General features: G+C 38.0%; 1 protein-coding gene across 6 annotated transcripts in view; it reads left to right on the top strand.

Annotated features, from left to right (window-relative positions):
• The window catches only part of Lin7a (lin-7 cell polarity scaffold A), a 129,994-nt gene that overhangs the window by 77,524 nt on the left and 29,262 nt on the right, over positions 1-23,208 (top strand). For 3 of the 6 annotated variants that reach the window (XM_075954238.1, XM_075954241.1, XM_075954240.1), the window contains 2 exons: positions 15,235-15,306; positions 17,517-17,726. In XM_075954238.1, the coding sequence (XP_075810353.1) occupies positions 15,235-15,306; positions 17,517-17,726 (282 nt within the window). Of the gene's footprint in view, positions 1-15,234; positions 15,307-15,381; positions 15,459-17,516; positions 17,727-23,208 lie in introns of all 6 variants that reach the window. The other 3 variants (XM_075954243.1, XM_075954242.1, XM_075954239.1) reach the window with 2 other exon arrangements.

Here is a 23,208-nt window from a genome sequence, read left to right as displayed (position 1 = left end):
ATGAAAATACAAAGGCAGATTCGAGTCATCCCCAAAGGCAGGTTAATAATGCATTCAGATTCAAATCATTATTCGCATTGATAAAACTGACCTACTTTTCATCTTTCAAGAGAAAACGTCCTATGGAATATTTTTTTTCATATAAAATGTGGCTTTCTCGTGCCTTTCTTCTTTCATACTATAATTAAAGCTGGCATATCACTTCAAAATGTTAAATGAAATTTGGTTCATTTTCAGGCCTGGCTTTTTTTAATGAGTTAGCATCTCCACTGACTGAGACAAGCACGCTCACTGCGTTGCATGCCAGGGAATCTTTCTGACAGTTGTGATCATGATGCAGATGTTTTGCTTCGTGGGGATTTTCCAACAATGTCCCTAATGAAAATGCATGCCTACTTCCTGGCAAATAAAAGAAAAGATTTTTCCAAACAAGAATTCCAAATGCCTTCACCCCATCATTGAGAATGTAAACAACCATTGTTTTCTCCACATCACTTTTGCCGAGTTCTGTTGCATCAATAAAGGGATTTACTTCTTTTCTGTTACCCTTTTTCCCTCTCTAGCTGTGATATGGAAGCAGGTTTAACAAAATCTTATGCAGGTCCAGAATGGAGTGGAGGTAACCATAGGTGTAATTGTGCTCAAGTCTTACCAATTGACTCCTGAAAGTGATTTACCACTTCATCTCGATCCTTATATCTTCTGCTCCATTTTCAACACGGAAGTAAACAGAAGTGTGACAGTACTCTTGGAGCTATATGTAGGAATGCTTTTGGAGATTTAAAGAGAGTAGATAGATAAAAAGAGCTGAGTAAATAGTGTATTAACAAATATTTTTAAAAAGCAAATAGAGTGCAAAATTCCGCGGAGGTTTTGTGAGATGAAAATTCCAGATATGTTTTATGGGGGACAATTTAATAGCATATCCCTGATCCTCTGGCTCTTAAAGAGTTTCCATACTCTCTTAAATGATACATAGGCCTTCCATACAGGAGTTGAATTGTAGAAGTATCCATTGGAATTGGACTCCGTTACTCTGTATTTAGATTGATTGTGGTTTCAGATATTGCAAGAGACATTTCCCAGATTAGGGGTGAGTACTGAATTACCTGTGGGTGTAAGGACAGCATTTGAAATGTAGTTAGGGACTATGCTTGTGTAGTGCTCTCTCTCCCCAGAAGTCGGATCTAACCCCTCCTACCTAGCTATTGGCTGGTCAGCTCTTTATTAAACCAATCAGAAGGTGCCTACGTATGTAAGGTAAAACAGCAACACATTTTCACACAGTGTGATCAAATGTCCTGCAATGACGGATTGCTTCACCCAGTGTAGCATTAGCAAAAGTTTATTTGGTCATAGTAACACAGTTATAACCTCATTCATTGGATAACTTCTTTGGAAAAGGAACAAATGTGGAGATGATGCAGTCAGTAGAGTGTTTGTCTTCCAAAATTTGAGTTTATTCCTGTACACCACAGACTAAAGCTGTGTGTGATGGGACAGATTTATAATCCTAGAACTTGGGAGATAGAGACAGATGGAGACTTGTGGATAACTGGAACTGGCTGAGAAGCCACCCTGGCACAGTTGAAAAGTTCAGGTTAAGGGGAGGCCCTTTCTCAAAAAACAAGATGATCACTTCTTGGGGACTAATACCATAGGCTGTCCTCTGACCTCTATATAAACACACACACAGAAATAAAAGAATGGAGGAAGAATGAAAGGGGGAAAGACGGGAGGGGGCAGAAGAAACAAAGAAGGAAAGAAGAAAGGAAGGAATGAAACAGGAGAGGGAGGGAGGAAACACCAAATCTTTCGTTCAGCTATGCTAAGATCCTATTTTAAAAGCAGACTATTATCATCCAATCAGTGATAAAGTTTCAATATATGAATTTTAGAAGAGGAAATAAACGTTAGACCATAGCAGTCAGTAAATAAAACAGTGGCTTTTCATCTTTCAATTATCTGTTCATATATGCATGATGGCACATTTATAAAATAAATATGGTACCACTTTTAAGATAATGCGAAGAGCATCAAATTCATGGGATACATTTTTTTGCATTTAAAATATAAGACTATACTATCCTGATAAAATCAGAAGCAACTCTTGCATACTACCTCACAGAACTATCACATAATTCTCTGCTCTGGGCTCTGTCGAGCTGTATCTGATTTCTCACCAAAAGAACTGCTTTTCTAGACTTGATATCCTAGTCCTTTGGAGATAACTTGCCACCTAACTGGTCGACAAACCATGCCAGGTTGTAAGCAGAGCTTCTCTGTGTACCACCCTTTGTAACTGAGGAACAGGGGTCCTAAGAAATATTGAGCTGTCCAGCTAAAGCAAGAAAATAGCACAGCAGGATAGGGGGATCCAAGGATGTATCTCCTTCTCACTGCAGATCAACCAGAGTTAAGCCTTCCAGCAGGAAACTTACCTTACACAAGACCTTTACTTAAAGCCCAGTGACCCAGCTGGCAGTTCTGGTAGGTGTCCAGGCAAAAGCCATCTCTCCGACTTCTGAGTGACCCCATTAACAACATCATCAAATATAGGCACGACTTCTGTCACTCTCTCGATAGACATTTCTAGATGTAAAGAACAGCTTTTCTCACTTGTTTGCCATCACGAGTGCCAAGAAAGTCACTTCAAGAAGAACATCCAGCTGGACAGAAGGACAGAAATGGCCAAATTTCTTCCACTTTATCAAGAGCAAGAATAAGGAACCAGTGTGATTACACAAGAGCACAAATCAGATCCTTGTCTGTTCTATGAAGTGGATCACAGCTATTCTAAATCCTTCTCTGGACATAGAGAACACAGTTCAAGGAACACGAATCTTAGAAGCCAGAAATAATGTGAGAAACCAGACACAGAAATTATTTTTAGACTTTTGAGAACTGGAATGTGTTTTTAGGCTGGGAAGACTCGGTTCTTTCAAGGTTGGCTGATGAAGACAATGAAATTCCACAGCAACTCAGTACTGACCTAACAGACTTTTCTATCTGAATTGCCATACTCAGAAGTATAATGACAACTCATTTGTATTTTAATAGATAAAGCTTGCCTGAAGACAAGAACACAAAACAGCAACACTACTCAGCCATCACAGGCCAGGCAGTGGTGGCACACACCTTTACTCCCAGTAGCCACACTAGTTAGCCTTAGAGACAGGCGGTAGTGACGCACACCTTTATCTCAACACTAAAAAGGAATAGAAGGTGGGTTGAAACAGGAACTCACTCTCTTTTTCCCTCGGAAGATTTCATAGAAGTAAGAGCTCTCTAGTTGCTTGGCTACTTTGCTTTTCTGATTTTCAGTCTGAACTCCAATACCTTCCTCTGGGTTTTTACTATTCATGCTACACAGAGATCTATTGAAGAAGGTGGCCGAGGAGACTTTACACTCTTCTATTGGAACTGTAATCTCTGATGGGTGTCAAGAAGACCCAGCATAGAACGAATCTTCGCAGTATCAGCTTTCTAGTCATCCCAGTTAAGGAAGAAAGGGCGTTAGCTTCTTCCACGACATCCACACTGCAGAAATCATTCCCAAACTTCAAGATGTGGCTCTGAACCTCCACACAGCACATCCTAATCTACCTCTTTCAAAGGATAAAATCGGCAGGCCATTTGTGCAGAATAAGCCAATTAGTTCATCCAAATTCAAAGATATTTATAGCTTATTCAGCTGTTCTGGTTTCTGAAGGAATCAGTCCCTGCCAACATTGCTGGGAATGGACCATTCACAAACCCAAATGTACCATAAGGATTTGTAAAACCTCTTTCAGGACTGGAAAGCAAATCCCATCAGAACAAAATAGTCACCAGACAATCAGCTGCACGGTGGTGATTGTGTTGTTTAAGATGCTGTCCCAGCAATTATTTTGCTAAAGAAAAAGCCCAGAGATTAGTATGAACTCTGGACTATGAATTGGAAATATTTTTGCCTTACAATTTGAATAACATTATTGCATTCATTCTTTCAATGCTAAATTTTCTACAATAGTCTTATTTCTAATATTGGACATATTCTGAACCTCTGACAAACTGAAAATTAAGCAATTATTGGTGAACTGTCACACTGCTTCAATTTTCTCTTATAATTTAAGGACAGTCAGAATCTAGCACTAAATTCTGTTATATGATTTCTTACAAGTTAGGCGTAAATAAATTATATAGTGTTTGTTCTTTCTCTGTCCAGTTTCTTTCACTCAAAATAAAGTTCATACATACTGTCACATGAATCAGTGATTCATCCCTTTCATATTGTTGAGTAATTATTTATTCTATAGTTCTCTTTATTGATTCACCCAATCATGGTCATCTAGGTCTGTCCATCTGGAGAGGGGTTGCATTCAGAGTCATCTGTAAACAGATTAGATGAATTTTTTTATGCTGTTGCAATTCGATAAACTTCACAGAATAGACAATATATCAAGATCTGTTAATGTTGGGAATGCAGATACTTTTAACTCATAAATACATCCAAAGAGCTTTTAAAAGAAAGAGCGCTTAACGTTTGTAAAATCCAAGATTATTTGTGTTGTGGTAACACAAAATATTAGGTCAAAAGAGCATTAATATCTCTGTGAGTTTGAGGCCAGCCTGGTCTACCAGAGCTAGTTCCAGAACAGCTAGGACTGTAACACAGAGAAACCTTGTATCAAAAAAAAGGACAATAATATATACCATGATCTCATAATTTCTAAGAGCACACTGAAAGGTTTTTTAAAGCTTATAAGGGCATATAATAACAAGTGATACTTTAAATTGTTAAGTGAAATAGAGAAGGAGTAAATGCGAAAATCTATTGCTGGTTGTTTTTTCAGGGGGAATTACAGAGTATTTCAATTTCTTGGTTGTATAGTTCTATGTTTTGCAATTTCTGTAGTGTGGGTAAACTATTTTTCCTTTAAAAATAATTTTTTAAGAGTTTTTTTCTTTGTCTCTCCTTTTTCTGGAATCAATTGAGCTGAAAGCAAGTATATGTAAGTTATCTCAATTTAAAAAAAATACTTTGTTTCGGTAGGTTCAATATAGGAGGAAGGCTAGGCTTATTTAAAAGAAAGTAGGTGTTAAGTTATCTCAATTTAAAAAAAATACTTTGTTTCGGTAGGTTCAATATAGGAGGAAGGCTAGGCTTATTTAAAAGAAAGTAGGTGTTGAATTTGACTCCATTTCTTGCTGTTTCTCTGAGACGATCACATAGACACAGAGGTTTCTAAGACCATTAAACAGAAGATCCACAAACTATATTTTATAACCTAGAGTTTTCCTCTGAGTGCCACACCTACATAGTTGCCTGCTAAAACATCTCTTAAAGATCAGAAATCAAATGACATTGTCCAAGTTAACATCGTTATCCCACATCCTTCACCATTATCCCGCTGGTCCTCTCTTCGCTTTCCCTTCTCTAACAACCAGATTCTACTGTCACTGCATGGCCAACACCTCCCAACCGACTAGACTCACCTTCTCAATTCAATGCATTTGTGATGGAGTATTAACTATGAAATATATAGACATATCAAATATTATATAATGGCATAACATGAACTAGAAATTTATTCATCATTTGTCTAGCATTCCAACTTAATTGGATATCCAGAATTTTTATTGCCACACCCAACAGCCTTATCAGCAATATTTTAATTCCAATCAACTGAATCCTCAAGCAAGTTCTAAATAACTGAGTTCCTTCCCTTGGTCTTCATTTGAGTAGCTGATATGGCTCCGGTAACAACGACATTAGATACCTAATAGCTCGAAAATGGTTGACTTATTTTCCTGGCAAAGCCGTATTTTAAGTGGAACATATTTTACAAATCTTACAAACTTTTTCTGGCAAATTTCAAAACTGCTGAACCAACATCTTAGTGCCTTGGGGTCTCGGAGAGATTTCGAGTCATGTAATCCGACCAAAATTTTTAATGAAAACCAACCACCCAACCCACCAACAATCTTAAACTGAAGCATTTTTTTTTAAATCTCTCTCAAAATAAGCAAGTGGAGATAATCCACTTCCTTTGAATACTGCAACACTAATTGGAAATGACATGTTCCCCAAATTTTGCTCAGGCATTTCCTGTCACAGGAGAGGCTGGCTGTGTGACAAGGACAGGCCAGGAATATCTGCCTCGAGGGAATATTCTATTTGAACTACAAGGAAAGATATTTCTGCCTGGTGGCTTGGCCACCTGCCACATGGACCCTGTCGAAACTCGCCGTTATTTGTGCTCTCGACTTCTTCCTTGAAGTTATTAACTTATTCATACGAATTAATGTGTGCCACCTCAGGAAAGTGATATGTTTTAACTACCCACCGGAATTATAAGCCAATTATAAAAATAAGCAATGAAGTAAAGGTTAATGGCACAGTTTCTTAAAATTAGAGTCATTCTTCAGTTTTATAGTTCCACAACTAATTATTTTGCTTTTATATAACAGAATAATTAGTTGTGAAGCCATAAAACTGAACAAAGTATTTTCTGTTCCCTTTGGAAAATTAAGTATATTGCCTAGTCATTTTAATTCACTTAAAACAAGTGTTATAAATAAAGTCCAGAAATCTCCAAATTGGCAGAGATTTTAAGGAATGTGTTATGTAACTTACCTGCAGTTCTGCATCCTTCTGAATTTTCACACTTAAAGCAAACGGAAAGCCATTTGCTGCCAGGTTAGAGGAGACATTTAATCTTCTCTTTCTCCAATACCATCCCAAAGAAATCTTGTATCTTTTCCATGTCACTGAGGTGGTAGAACACCAGAGAAGTTTCTTAATGTACTTTTCTCAATAAACTTTATCTGTAAACTTAGTAATTCAGAGAAGAGCCATCATTTCTTTGTAAATTGAGTGGGCAAATGATCATATGTTTAAGAGCATCATCCCACCCCACATTTTCCTAATCTCCATCTGTATCTCAACATTGGAGATCACTTACAATTTAAGACTGCATTTTCCTTCATTCTAGTACCGCCATTTTCAACTAAATTCACTCTACACCATAAGACTGGGGACAGATTATGGACGATTTCCATTCGGCTTTTTTGCAGTCATAGTCAGTCCCGTTAATGTCCTTGAGAGTATATTGTGAGCAGCAGGGACCTCTTTGCAGCAGAGTGCCCAAGTCAAGGAGCTGAGCTTAGAAGTACACAGGTGTGTGAGAACTAGGCTTGAGGTTTCAGTGTTGTTTAGAAAACAGTGTAGCCAGAAGTTGGGTGAGTTCGCATCCTCTTCTGCATTCTGTCTTTCTGTTTTGACACCTCTAGTCTATCGGAGCGAGGGAAGAACAGCACAGGAAATTAGAGTTAGAGTACCGCTTTGTCATATCTTCTCTATCTCACCTCTTTCTGGAACGACACAGATCATAGAAAGTCACTTGGACCAGCCACTGGAGTGGAGTCTCTCTTTTCTCCAGCCTGAATCAAACCTAATTGGTTTGACCTGACAATAGAGTTTAAAATAAGAGGACTGCCTACTCCTGCCTCTGACCAGGGAGCTTTTGGCTGATCCTGTGTCATGACTGTATACTCGAAGGGACATTATCACAACCACTACTTAAACCATGGACTAATACCACTGCTGGGTGCTGAACAATCACATGTGCAGGTCTTCTTTCATGGCAGGTAGGGCGGCATAGAAACAGGATGCAAAAGCTAAAACTTATAAGGCAAATCAGAAGATTTCAGTTTCAAGCATGATGTTTTTTGTCAGGTTTTAAATTTAGTGTATTATATTGTGGTACTGTGATATTGCTTCTTTATCTGTCTCAATAAGTGATATGCTTCTAATAATATTAATGAGTTCATAGAAATATTAAAACAAATGCTCTGGAATTTCATTGCCATGGATCTTTCTCTAGATTGATTTGAATCTCGACATCTGACTCGAATACTCATGATTTGCAAACAGTGTGTGCCACATAAAAATAATAACTGGCTCCAGGTATCAAATTTTATAACCTAAATTCTTTAGTTTATAAGAATTACAATATTACATTTAAATTACAATTTAAAATATTGATTCCAAGAAGTACAAAACAATTTGTGGAAATAAATATGAAAGATAAACTCATAGTTACTGCTTTATGCCAAAGTTAAAGCTATGCCCTTGCTTCAAACTGAAACTAACTAGAGACAGAACAACTATCTCTACCTTAGGGATAGCTCCTCTTTAGGAGAGGAATCAATTTTCAAACCCTCTGAAATTATTTCCACAGCATACCATAAATGTGGCTGGGAAAGTTGCTCAGTGGTCAGAGTGCTTGCTTACTATGTGCAGAGCCATGAGTGTAGTATAGCAGACGGTTTCTGTAATCCTAGCACTTGGAGGCAGAAGCAAGGTAATCAGAAATTCAAAGTCATGCTTGGTTATACAGAGGGAATAAGACCAACCTGGACTGGAGTATGTCAGTCTGTGTGTGTGTGTGTGTATGTGTGTGTGTGTGTGTGTGTGTATGTGTGTGTGTGCGTATATATATATATATATATATATATATATAAAATTGATATTTGTCAAATATATATACTGTATTTATGATATATAATATATATCAGTAAATATATGTGAATATCCTAAATGGAGGATTTTGTGTATTTTATTAAGTTACCATTATGTACCTGATTATAATAAATTGGTATGCACATTCATATCAAGGCCTTATAGTCTAGACATAACAAATTAGTATGCACATTCATAACAAGGCCTTAATTTTATAGTCACAGACTCTACCCTCCTGAATGGGATTAAATTTAGAGGCATCAGTAAGTCAGTGATTCGTGTTTCCTATGTTCCCCATTCTAAAATATACTCTTAGACAACATGTAGTGTTTTTCCATATTGTGATTAATACCTCAGGGCTCAGTTTTGTGAACGTTGCTTGATTATTCAACTGGTCTATAGCTCTAAAAGAATACATGGAGTCCAATTTTTATTATTAAGGAGATAGAAATATTTAAATACCTTGGAGTCGGGTGCCATAACAAGCAACTTAAAGAATTTTCAAAGCTGAAGAATCAAGGACTCCATTCAAAACTCCTGATAGTCCTAATTAAAACCCGTGCATCTACCAAGCGATAGTACACACCCCGGTGTGATGAGCTTTGGACCACATCACTGTCCACGTGCCCTCTGCTTCCCCTCCATTTGTTCCCGTTATGCTGAGCGCATATTGCTTTGCACTCCTCCTACTCATGAGCTATCCGAGTCTAACGTCATTTTCATTTCTCACAAAGTTGCCGAAAGCCATTCTGACAGTTCCTAGTTTAAGCCAATTGCAAACAAAAAAGCTCTTTGGCACTCACCTCTCATTTTTATGTGCAGACAACCGGTGTTTGTCTTGAACAAATAGGTAGGAGTAGATGAACGTATTTCTGGAGTACATGTGGGTTTAGCTTTATAGAAAACTGTTATCTTGTTGTCTCAAGTGGTTGTACTGTTTCCTATTCCCACTGGCAATGTTTGAAAGTTTCCATTGTTCGAAGTTCTTGCCTACATTTTATATTATTCATGTTTTTAAGCTTCACATTCTAGTGGGTGTGCAGACTGATCTGATTATAATGATAATTATAATCTTAATTTCCCTCATGACTATCTTTTTCATACTTTTCACACATGCGTGTATATCTTCCTTGATGACATGCCTGCTCAAATATTCTAGTGATTTTGTAAAATATGATTTTTCTTATTAACCTCCTCAAGAGCTTCTTACACATTTTGGATAAGAAGGTTTTGTTTGATAAGCTAGATTCTTGCAAACCCTTTGGTCCCACACAATTTGTCTTTTTCACTTCCCTAACAGTGTTTTCAAAGAGTTCATCTTGGCTTCTTTGAAGTTGTAGTTTAGTTTGTCTTTCATATCTTGCCTTTTCGATTATAAAATTCTAACTTCTAATGACCAAAATCATAACTTTCAGCATGGAAGAAAAGTAACTAAAGAGAGCATGTTTCTATACAAAATTTACTTGAAAAAATTTAGCAACTGGGAATTCTTTCGGCCAAGAGCAGCAGAAAAATCTAATTTTCCTGGCTTGATTTTAAAATGCTATTTTTAATTTTTATTTGGTGTTTGGGGTATATGGGTGTTTTGCCTACTTATGTATCTTTGCCTGGCTTGTGCCTGGTGCCAGTGGATGCCAGGAGAGGACATCAGATCCCATGGAACTGAGGTCATAAACCATTGTGAGCACCATGGGGGCTCAGTAGCAAATCTGGGTCCTCTGGAAGAGCCTATGCTCTCATTCACCGTGTTACTTCCCCATCCCCCCTAAAAAGATGATTTCTTTTCATTATTGGAGCAAACAGAGAAATGAGCAGCTATACATGCCATAGACTTGGGGGCCCTCAATCAATCACATGATGATTACACACTGTCACTCCCCTTCTCTGGAAGTTGATGTCTGCAGTAACAGCTGGATATATGCACACTGGTGAAGAAAATGCAGAAAGAGCAGAGCCTGCTAGAGGCATCTCACTTAATTCTAATGTAATTCTCCCTGAGCACAACTAAGTCATGTGGCCAGGAAAAATTACGATGAGGAGAGCAGATGTTGATTATGTTACTTGAGCATAGAAATATTTAAATAACCTCAAAATACAAAAGACAATGAAACTACTCTTCTATTAGAGTAGACAACCAGAAACAAAAAGAAAAAGAAAATCATAATCTCACTTCAAATGCAAAGAAAAAGTTTTAACTTTCAGCCAACAAAACATCTACATACTAAAGACTTCATTTTAAAGACTTGAGTTATATAAAGGCTAGTAATAATAGAAATAAAAGCTATTATTACTACAACTAGAGCTTAATATGAATAACGGGCTATGCCAACAAAGTCACGTATTTTATCTTTCTTAGTCTGCCTGTGTGATACATAGTCGAAAATAAGGTTCGTGAATGTAGACTGTTAAAGTCTCCTAGAAAAGGCATCCAGAATAAGAAATCTAAAGCCTAGGCTTGACAACTCTCCTATCTCTGTATATTGTTGAGAATGTTCAAGATTGGGAGGTGTACGCTGAAAGCTTTTACGGTGACATTTAGCACAAATGAAAGTTCTGATGCAAAAATCTCTTCTCATACTAGAATCTTAGCCATTTAGCTTTACCCTCTCTAAGTGGCAATGCTATTGAGATCTTCATTGATAAACTGATGCCAGGGTGAAGGTTCATTTGTACTGCCTAGCCTCTCATTGATAAAACTCTACAGAGAAAAGTAAAATGAAAAATATTCATTAAAAATTTTAAATAGCGGCCTGGAGAGATGGCTCAGTGGTTAAGAGCATTGCCTGTTCTTCCAAAGGTCCTGAGTTCAATTCCCGGCAACCACATGGTGGCTCACAACCATCTGGAATGAGGTCTGGTGCCCTCTTCTAGCCTGCAGACATACACACAGACAAAATATTGTATATATAATAAATAAATAAATATTTAAAAAAAGAAAAAATTTAAATAGCCAATCAGTAATGAAAATAATATTCTTTCATTTTTGCTAGTAGACTTTGTCCTTTCATAACTTACTACAGCTGGCAAATCCAGAATATCTCAGAAAGGAATGTTAGTTGAACACAAGATTCAGTACACTTTCTGAGCCAACGCACCACCATCCTGTTTTTTGTGTGTAGTTGACTTATCTTTCTAAATTTTCAGCAGTATGGAAGAAGCTCTAAATATTCAAAATGTTATGGAATCTGTTAGGGTTTTTAAAGTTAGAAAATTGCTGATATCGAAATAGAAGGTAAAATTGTCCTAAACATTCTAGCAATGATCTCACTTACCTAAGAATGAAGCCTATCCTGCTCAATGGAATTTGTCTACAAATGCTGCAGCTCAGATTTACAAGATACGTGAGGCGGGTGATTCAGAGGGTAATAAGCCTCACTTTCCGTTGTTGGAACTTACACAACTATGTATACTCTCTGGCAAATGACTGGCTTTCCCTGACAATGTTCTTCAAAAGATCCAAATGTATTGATAGTTGTCCTTGAAATGAAAGATGTGCAAGGATACATATTTTCCCTTAGGAAATGGGTGGAAGTTTCTTAGGTGATAGAGCTAATGGAAACAGAAGGAATACCTCAAAATTTTGACCTGACTCAATCACTAAGACCATATGTCCCTTATTTCACATTCGAAGACCAAGCATTCAAAACCTACTGTGCTTTATAGAAATAAAAATGTAGATAATGATAATGTTAGCATTATTAAAAGGATTAAAATGCTATCTCACTCACTTTTGGTTTGGAGTGTTGATTTTTTTTTAATACAGCATTCATTGCCCTGTGTACATTTGCAGCTATTGCTTGTTTAAAGGCAGCAGACACTATCAGACATCTCCTGGAGGGCAAATTTGTTCCCAGTTGCGAGCCACAGCTGTTCATAAGCTGTTTATCCTGGGAGATTTTACCCTGAAGACCCCAGGGTCAAATAAGATGAGCAACATCAAATAAACAGCAACAATGACAACAGTGATATTAGCAAACTTTTAGTTATGATCTTATCCAATCCTCATAAAAGACCTGGAAGGTACTATTGTACGGCACATTGTTCAACTGAGAACATTGAGCCCCAGGGAAATCAAGCACTTAACTGACCAACATCATAAAATTGGAAAGCCGCACAGCCAGGGTTTGTTTTTAAATCCATCTCCAGAGCCTACACAAATATCTAACAGTTCTACCCCTTGGTTTTTAATTAAAAATTCTTAATTTGCCATATTTATTAAGGATGAACAGTTACTCACTAACAAAAAAATGACCTTTAGTCTTAATCAGTTGACAGCAATCTTTTAATTATTTGCCACCTGATGTTCCTTATAAACATCTGTGGATGCAAGCTAATACATCATGTTCCCCGGAAATGCTAATCAACATGAGGTCCAGGGAAGCCAGAAGGTCCCAGAAGTGAAAAGGGAAGAAAATGTAATGCTGCATGCAGGAGGGGATTTAACAAAGAAGATGAATCTTGAATTGGGCCCTTAAATATCCCGTTAAAGTGGAATAGATAAATACCTGCCTAGTGGAGAGGTGTTTTAATCAGAGTTGTAAGGATGTTCAAAGATCTGGACAAGTGGAAGTGGAAATCTTTGCTGTGTCTGGAGAAATGCAGGAGCCAAGAACACAAAATGAAGAAAAGTTTTATGTTCTTCACGGTCATCTCTGTCCTGGCTTTGTCACTGGAGGGCAGTAGACCCTCCAAAAGCGTACTAGATGCATGGTTAGCTGGGTACTTGACCCGGTGGCTGTAGTGAAGGGTGTTTGACACTGGGTAGTGAGTCTATGTATGAGTAAGGGGCAGGGCGTCCTACAGGAATTGAGATGGAGCCAGGCGGTGGTGGTGTACACCTTTAAACCCAGCACTCCAGAGGCAGAGGCAGAGGCAGAGGCAGAGGCAGAGGCAGAGGCAGAGGCAGAGGCAGAGGCAGAGGCAGAGGCAGAGGCAGAGGCAGAGGCAGGTGATTCTCTGTGAGTTTGAGGCCAGAGTGGTCTACAAGAGCTAGTTCCAGTACAGGTTCCTAAACTACAGAGTAAACTCTGTTGCAAAATTTAAAAAACAAACAAACAAAAAAAAAAACAGAGTTGAGATGGACAGGAGGGTCAGGTGAGGGGAGAGAGAGCCTCCTCTTAATGAGCTGGGAGAGCCAATAAATTTTTAAAGAACCATCAAGGAAGTAAAATGCTCCTCTTTCCAGGCTAATACGGAAATTGGTTCGGCAGCTATTTCAGTAATCTGTAGATCACTGTAACAGTTTACATCTGAGAACATCAGCTAGTTAGTCTGAGTTGGCATTGATGAAGACTCAACCAAATTCATTTGAGAAATAAGGAGCCAGCTACAAGGGCTGAGAGACTAGCCTCAAATCTTAGTAAACAGCTGTCGAATGGTAGTTAATCAAATTTGGGGTTGTTTTTAATAACCTCTGACTCAGGCATTCAACATAAGAATAATTAAAAGAATGAAATACTCCTTTAGACTTTTGATGGCAGATTTTTTTTTCCTACTTCATTCTTTCAGGAGCTAATTAGTGGTTCATTCTTCCCTCCAAAATAAAATTCCGCAGCATAGTGCCAAAAGGACATTTCATCTCCATGCATTATGTGATAGATTTTATAACTTCATTATTTAAACTGGAAATAATAAGCATATAGCATACACTCCAACATTTGTAACCTTTCTTTTGACCAAGTATCTTCTTCAAACTATAACATTAAGAATCCTTCAGTTTCTGTAAGACAAAGCAGTTTTGTTATGACTGATCAAAAGATTTCATGACCTCCTCACTAGACTGGTAGACGGAAAACTGTTTTTATTTATTGTGGTCCAGCAATTTCTTCTACTATTGTGTCTTAAACACCAATTAGTAGTGTTATCTGCTATTTTAGAAGTACCATTAGGAGCCAGATCCCTTAAACCCTACTTAGTCAACATTCCTTTTCCAGACTGGCGGAGAAACAAAGTATTGTGGCACACACTCTCATGGTTCCTCAACGAGGTGCAAACTTAAATCCATGAGACAGAAAAGCCTCCTGATTCCAGGCTTGCCTTGCCATTTCTGTTTCACCTCAAGTTTTATCACGTATTAAGTACCAAGGCGTCATGAAAGCCGAATCATTAATTCTACAAATCTCTTATCTCACAGTTTTTCTAGAATACCAATTTCACCTCTGTGCTTAAGGGACTAATTGAGTATCCTGTTGGCTTATGGCAATGTTTAGCCCTAGTTATTCAAAAGCATAAATGTGTATCATTAATAGCAACACACCTTCCAACATGTTGGAATTCAAGCCAGGTAATATACTGTGATCTTAATTTAGAGAATTATTTATAAAATTTTGCCAAATTCAAGAAGTAACTGTCCATGTAACTTAATAATTTATTTTTAGCTAGAGATACATATATACATACATGCATGCATATATACATATATACAAAAGCATTAAAAACATTGATAGAGTTTTATAAAATCAGAAATAAAAGGGCTGTTGTAGCTCATATATATGAACAGACAGATTAAAAACTCTGATTAAATGCAATTGCTTCTCCTGGCCCAACACACACAGACACACACAAAGTAGAAAGTATATTTGGTTCAAATCATCAAGATAATTGACTCACCAATTGTGATAGAGAACACCCATCATTCTACCATGAAAATTTGCTGTCCTATCGGTAATGAAAAAATTGTTATATCCTGACATACGCTTACACGTTCTTTTCTTGCGTGACTGTTTTAGGTGTATCAATACATGCATGAAACGATCACTGTTAACGGCTGCCCCGAATTCCGTGCGAGGGCCACAGCAAAGGTAAGACTTGAGCAACTTTAAAAGTATACTTGACCCCAGTGACGTAGTAATTGATTGTGCGCGTGTGTGTTTCAGGTATTCTCGTGTGTACACTGTAAGAGAATTTAGACCTCAGTGGCAGCCCAGAGTCTAGAACCAGTACTCCTTACCAGGTAAAAATCCTAATGGAAAAATTGACCTTTTTCTGCTGCTTCTGTAGCTTAAGGAAGGAGAATGACGTCATTAACTCACTAAATGTCCATTTGGCACAAGCAAACCTGCGGCTTCACTGTATCAAGTTCTACATGGTCTCTGGTACATCCTGCGGATGCAAAAGAACCCATGTCCTCTGGAGAGCATGAGAATGCATTTGCACAGGTCAAAAGCCCCCAATGTAAGTTAGACACGAAAGGCTTCACCTGCCACCAGTGAGGCAGAGAACTTTGTTATTCAGCTGGGCAGTGAGTGATTTGCTTGTTGGCAGGTACCGCTTTTGTTCTTTAAAGGATCAAACCCAGGGATTACCGAGGTCCCCTTGGAAAGAGTACAGAAAGAGGATCGGGACATTTTCTGGAAGATGGATCACTAGGAAATAATAGTGGTAATCTGAAGTCGCTCCTGCAGCTCCGCGCCTCCTATTGTACACATAGAGAAATGTTTTAACAGAATGTAACTTTCTCCGTAAAGGGCGTGTAACTTCCCAATAATGATACCAAGAAGTGAGAATCCTCAAGACTCTTTCATTCAACTCCTTTGCATTCTATCACCTGTCCTTTGATTTCTCCCCCAATATTTTCAGTCTTCATCCTGTAACTAAATACTGTGGATTTTTACGTTTCTTTCTCCCTCTCGAACCCTGGCAAAATAGAGGGTATGATTACCATTACATCATGCTTTGCTTGTTCTGAAGTGGAACACATGCAGAAAAATGATCCCTACCTGGTTTAATTAAGGGGAAAGTGAATTATGTAGTGTTTTACCATTCTCATTTCTTATTCATGTAGAACAGCGGGACAGCGGCATAACGTTGCAGCGGCACAATCTTTTCTGGTTGTTTCTGGGCTGTCTGCATTGCATCCATGTCCGCCATTGAAAACCTCTGCATGGCAGCAGGGTGTGCATGCGCAGATGCATGGAGCTAAAACCAAGCCATTATCTCCATGTCGTTGACTATCTTTCATTAAATGCAGGCAATAGCATAATGCCAAGTTGATGTGATAATGTTGTGCGTGGGAAAAGAAGGTACAGTAGTTGGGAATCAATATTTTCACAGTGTTGAGAGCAAATCACTTTAGGCTAGGCGTCTAATCAGCTGTGGTTAAGGCGAGCTAATGGAAGTGGAATACAAGAAGCGGGCAGCGAATCTTTTCTTGATTGAAACTACTATGTTATTCATATTGGGTGGGAGCTAATGGTAAGTTGATCACTTGAATTTGAAGAAGCTAATGTGTTCATTTTAACATAGACCTATGACCATATTACATAACATTTTGTATACCTAGGTATAAAGCCCCAAGCTGTTCGGTTTGCCTGTGTCATTACACTAGCTGAAATGTTAGTACAGAATAAAGAGAGATATAATCAAAGGCCTAATAAGATGCTGTTCATAGTAATATGGAATATTGGTAGAACAATAATACCTTTTTTGATCAAGTACTTAATTTTAATTTTCTTTTAGACATTCTGAATTCAAAACATTAAAAACCCTTATGCTTACTAAACCAGTGGTTCAGTGATAACAAGATTACATGTATTTTCATGAATATATATGTACAAAAGTGCTCATCAGCTTATTTAATAAGTATTGATGAACATATATGTGCAGGCAAGAACATAGACTGTGTGCCATAGCAAAAGCACGGTACAGCCTGCCCATGAAATGTGTGTGGTCAGCATGCATTCAACAGCTATATATACCAGGTAGTATGTGTACTGAATCTGTTTGTAGTCCTTGATCAGGATTTCCATGTAACTGACAGAACTCTGGAACATTCTACAGTGCCTTTGTTTTCAGTTTTACTTTTCAGAGTAGATAAGCCTTAAAAGATACACACAACTAGCTGAGAATTTGCCAAAGAAAATAGTCATATACAGCATCTAAAAGAAGACATTCTGTGTTCTTCGTTCTACAGGAGACAGCTAGAGAGATGTCTAAGAAGTTGCCACCTGAAGACCATTTATGTAGCCTTATGTCCCCTGTTTTATTACCAAAAGGCCATCTTTTCTTTCAGGCAACAGTTGCAGCCTTTGCAGCCAGCGAAGGTCACTCCCACCCTCGGGTAGTCGAACTGCCAAAGACCGATGAAGGCCTGGGTTTCAACGTGATGGGAGGAAAGGAACAGAATTCCCCAATTTATATCTCCCGAATCATCCCCGGAGGGGTAGCTGAAAGACACGGAGGGCTCAAGAGAGGCGACCAGCTGCTTTCAGTGAACGGAGTGGTATGTTGATAAAATACACAGAATTTTTTCCCCCTAAGTATGTGCCTTCTCCAACTCCTACCAAAGAAGCCAGTTTTGAAAATCTAGTATAGACAGTAATTTTCTACCCATATCCAACCACTTTCCCGGGATTGAATGGGTATAAACCTATAAAGGCAACAATTCTATATTCGTATGTCTCACTTCATCCTGCACACATATAATAAATATCAACAGTTAGAAAATAATGCCAAGAAATTATTGCATAGAATTTCCCCCTCAGAATACTGTTATTAAATTAGTGTTTAAAAGAATGTAATTTCAATGTCATTTTCATCCTAAATTCCTATAAGCGGTTGGGTTTGAGGTTTTGTTTTCCTTTTGTCTGTTCATTCGTTCGTTTGTTTCAATGCTAGGCATTGCGCATGTGCATAGGTGAGTACTGCACCCCCACGCCACAACCCCACCCCAAGAAATAGCATCCTGGGAAACAAATAGGTATTTGCCTTTATTTTCCACTTGTCTCAAACATAACCAATCCAAGATCACGAGTTCCAGGACTTGAATTAATGAAGATACACTTACCCCTTGACCTATAAACGTTTACTAAAAGAATTTAAGGTTTGACTTTTAAGGTAGATAATCAGTTCTTTGTAGCTGCATTGCTTTATGCTAAAAACACAATACTTAACATATTATGTTTGAAATGAGACCTTTTATTGCTAACTATAGAATAATTTCTCTGTTCATATCTGTACTCTTAATCTGCATTTGTTTATATTTAAAAAATAAAAAACTTATTTCATACTATAAAAATAGCTGTTTTATATTAGCAAAAGCAATTCCATTGGACTCTGCTGTTCTCCAATAACATCAAAATTAGCAGTTTATGAATATTTGATAGCATCATTGCGATCCCCAAATTACCACTCCCTCTCCTTTCTCTAGGAGAGAGTGCTTTGAGATAAGTGTCTTACTGACCTTTCAATAACTATTGCTTTTCTAAGCTTGTAGCCAGTGATAATTTTAGAGCCCAGCTTTCTGATAGAAAATCCCAAGCAGGGTCAAACATTAGGATACACAATAAGCTAGGCCTCGGGTTACTAATTTATCCTTTCTCTGAGTATACTTTGCAGATCTAAAGAATGGGCAGGTTTAAGAATAGGAAGAAGGGTAACAAAAACTATAGCACTCAAATGTGTGCATACTCGTTGTAGTTGTACGAAGTAACCATAGCCATTTGACATCAATCCAATAGGTAAACTGACTTTGAACTCTATCAGGGGAGCAAACAGACTCTGCTTAACCCACGTGTTTGCAAGGAGCACAGGGCGGGGGCTCCAAGCATTTCACAATCAGGCATCTATTCTTGCAGTGACCTTGTGGTGAACCTGGGAAGCAGCAGGGAGCATTGCAACAATGAAATCAAACAGACCTAGTTTTACCTTGTCGTTACAGACTAATTGTGTCTAATCCCCAGCTCTGCTATCTCAAAGGCAAGCAGGCAGAATAGTTGCTAATTGTAAGAGCCCTGGCTACAATTAGTGAGGCCACCTGTCTACCGGATATCATCCTGTGACATTTGGTCTTATGCATCTTTGGTAAGTAATTGTGACCAGTAAAGAAGGTTGAAGCCAGTGCAATTTTTAAAATTCCAGGAGTATGCTTTTATTAATGTGGTGAAAAGAAACCTTAAAGGAAATTCTGCTGTACATTTGCAAATTAGTATGTATTTATTAATAAGAAAGTTGCCATCACCTCTCTTCAGTGAAGCCGGCGAGGTCCCACTTCTCTGTCCATTCGGATGTTCCAGCCATGGACTTGGAAGAAAGGTATATCTGACTCAGGAATATTCCAGGGTCAATTTTTTTATCCTTATATAAACAGAGAACCATACATTTTATTAAGCATACAATTTAACTTTTATCTTATGTTCCCATTCTTGCTAACCCCATGAACAGGATTCTTACACCCCTTTTATGTTTCCAGGGACTCTGGAGTCCACGTTTACTTAAAAGCTGCAGTTTACTAGAAGTTTCCATATTGGCCATATCATGTTAGTGAACGAGGCACTAATTTCAACAGAGTTTGTTAAATTTCCAACACAGTTTGTTAAGGAGCAACCATCATCCGTTCACTGCATTTAGTCAAACAAATGCTCACACCTGTCTTGGCTAGGGTGTTGCTTTGGATATAGTGCTATATCATTGCCCTCGCCATAGTCTGGTTTATCGAGCTTAGATCTACAATTTAAAATACTGCACCTCCATACAACACATGGTAGCAATCACCTATTTTAATGTGTTTAAGAGTAAATCATATATACACATATCTATGAAGCAACAATTAGTGAAAACAAAAACGGCCCTGAGTTTGAAAGAGAGCAAGGGGAGGTGTAAGGAAGGCTTGCAAGAGAGAGAAAATAGAAGGAAGGAATTATTAATCTCAAAGAAAAGAAATATTTTTAAAGTAAATCAGAAAGATAGCTCTGTCCATTTTATCGGATCCTCATCTCAAGGTATTTTTCTATAATGAGAAACTACATGGCTTACTTCCCTGCCCCTAGTCACAGAAACAGTAGCTGATGCAAGCCCAGGAGCTTGGGCCTTTAACTCTGGGTCCAGAGGTCCTTTCAGTAGAAAGAATTTCATGCAAGTCAAGGTATTTAGCGAAAATAAAGTATTTTACAGTAAAATGAGGTTGGAGACCCTGAAATTGAAAGACCAAAAACAAATCAAGGGCAAGGTTAGCAGATGATCAAGTGACAGAAATGCCTGCTTTGAATCAAAGTCCTGCCTAGGAAGATACATATGGAAGATTTTCAGGAAATAGCACTCTACGCTGTGAATTTTTCAAAGAAGTGATTTGAAAGGGTGAGGCACTTTAGGAAGCATTCTGACAACAATTCCCTACTGATCTAATTAAATGTTAAATTATCCTATAGACTTAAGAATCTTAAATGATGTTTCTAATGGCATCATTTTTTTTGTTATTTTTGCAACTAGTTACTTTTAGAAACGATACGCCATGATATCTGCCAAAATTTATCATTAACACAGCAATGATATCATAAAATGCCAGGTAATAAAAGGAGAGGGAGGGGAGATCAATAAGTGGAAATAAAGAAAGGATACAGCAATTGAGCAATTGATTTTTTTTCTTATAAGTCAAAACAGAGGGAAACTCATAACACTTCAACTCTTGTTTTTATCATTTCTCCTAGAAAAGAGATTTCCCATGGGGCTCTTACAAATGAGACATTGAATCACCTAATACAGCGTCATTGAAAATACAGAGTCATTTTGTGTAGCCACTTCTGTGTGAAACCTTAGCAAAACGTAATAGCTAAATTAAAATTTAACATTAATAGGAGGTCAAAATGCTGCAGTTAGAATCTCTAGCTCTCCAATGGTCTCCTGTTCACGCTTTTATGTGCAAGACTTTCTCAAGGACAATTTCTAAAGATTGCAGGCAGTGGGGACCCAATAGGACAATAAATATATTGAGTGATGGAGCCAAGATAAAAGAAAATCTCAATAGTTGTCACAATAGGCTTCACCTAAGAAGGCTCTTCATGAAGTCCTACTCTAATGCCAGAGACTATGTATACACACAATGAGGGAGACATGGCTAAATACTGAAGCTCGAAAAACATACTCAGGGGATAGTAATTGATTTTAAAATCAATATAAAGTAAAAGAGAAAAAGAAAAACGTGCTAATGTGTTTGTAGGAACATGGATTCCAATATCTTTGACCGACACAAAGATCTTGGTGCAGCCCTTGATTGTGGGGTGTTGTGGTCAGTCCTTGTATTACTGGAGTCTGACCTAGTGAACGCAACCATAACTTAGCATGTTTCCCTGAGGTGCACATTATTAAGAAGGACTTAAATCATTTGGCCAGAGAAGAGAGAGCTCAGGAGAATGATGATTTCTCCAGGTGACCTCCGTTCTGCCTGGTCCCGAATGAAAGAACAAAGACCAGTGCATGAAGGTTGCAGGGAAAGTAGAGCCTCGCTTTCATAACAAAGACCTTGTATATGTGTAAAGCTAGCTCAACAGAAGGAGAACCACCCATAAAGAGTACATGTTCATTGTCCTAAGTTTCAGAGATTTGAGACAATCTGCCATTCAATATTTCAAAATACAGTAATTTGTACCTAGCTGTATCAGGATCAAAGGTCCCTGCCATCTCTGGGACTCGGATTTGATAGCTTAGATGAAATTTTCATTGACCCCACTATACACTCCAGTCCCCCCCCCAGCAATATATTCTGAAGCTGAATGTATGTACAACCTATCGTCTATGGATATTGTCCTTCAATGAGAGAACTAAAAGTTTGGGGCCCTGTACTTCATTATGTTTAGTATCTTAAAGTTTTTAAACGTGTTTACATATTATTTCCTATTGTTTGCCCAAAATTGTCTTACAAAATGAGAAAGACATTCTGCACTGCACGCACACCCACAGCCCCACACACACACCAGTAATCGCACTTACATAAACTCACAGACCCACTATAAACACATGAAATAAATTTCAGTCTTTACTATAGTGTTAATTGATTATCAAGTATAAACAGTGATTATTCAAAAAATCAATCCCAATTAAATGTGAACGAACACTGCAGCTACATCACTGACGATTTCCTGGGGTTCTTGTTATTTTATAGTCTCATAAGATGTTAAAATGGAGCAAAGCTGGGTAAAAGGTACAGGAGAGGTCCCTTACATTTCTTCATCATTTTATACAGCTATAATTAGTTTATATTATTTTTTTTAAAAAGAGAAACTCCTAAATAGTCACCTTCAAATACAATAGTCTCCTGGTACTATTTGGGGGAAACAAAGAAAGGGAGCAAATACAGCAAATGCAGCAATGGACAGAAAGAAAGAGAAAACAGAAACATAAGAACCCTAATCGCATGTATTGTTGAGATGAGGCCTGGCTACCTTTAGAAATCCAGAGGTTGCCTCAGAGCCTCTCCCTAGCAGGACAATTGCAATTACATTTGTTTCTCTGTAGTTAAAACCTAAATCAAGTTGTTGATACAGTGTGTGAACCTTGCTAATTACTTTTTAAGCACAGCAGATGAATGAATGAAAATGTGGAAAAACAGGAGAATAAATAGCCCTCCTTGGTACCTGGCCTTTTCCCCATTTTACAAAAGCCTATGCCAAGTCAAAGGTGAGACTCACAGCTCAAATCAGTGACACAGAGCGCTGTCAGGTGGGCAGTGAAGATTAATCTAGAATTGGCGCTGCGGCTGGGATTGGAGCTCCGTGCTAAAGAGCTTGCCTAGCCTACACAAGGCCCTGAACTTGATACCCTGCAGAAACAGCACAAAACAAGAATCAGATTTGAGCCTGTGGGCTTTAACATCCCAGCAGAAAAAAAAAAAAAACTTGAACTCAAACCTTATCCGTGTGTTCTTGGAATGAAGATTACAAAATAACCCGGGGGGGGGGGGGCATTTCCTATGGAAGGTATCACAAGGTTTT

This window comes from Microtus pennsylvanicus, chromosome 20 (genome assembly GCF_037038515.1).
Source record: "Microtus pennsylvanicus isolate mMicPen1 chromosome 20, mMicPen1.hap1, whole genome shotgun sequence".
Classification (NCBI taxonomy): Eukaryota; Metazoa; Chordata; class Mammalia; order Rodentia; family Cricetidae; genus Microtus; species Microtus pennsylvanicus.
The sequence above is the reverse complement of the archived record's forward strand: the minus strand, read 5'-3'. Positions and strand labels throughout refer to the sequence as shown.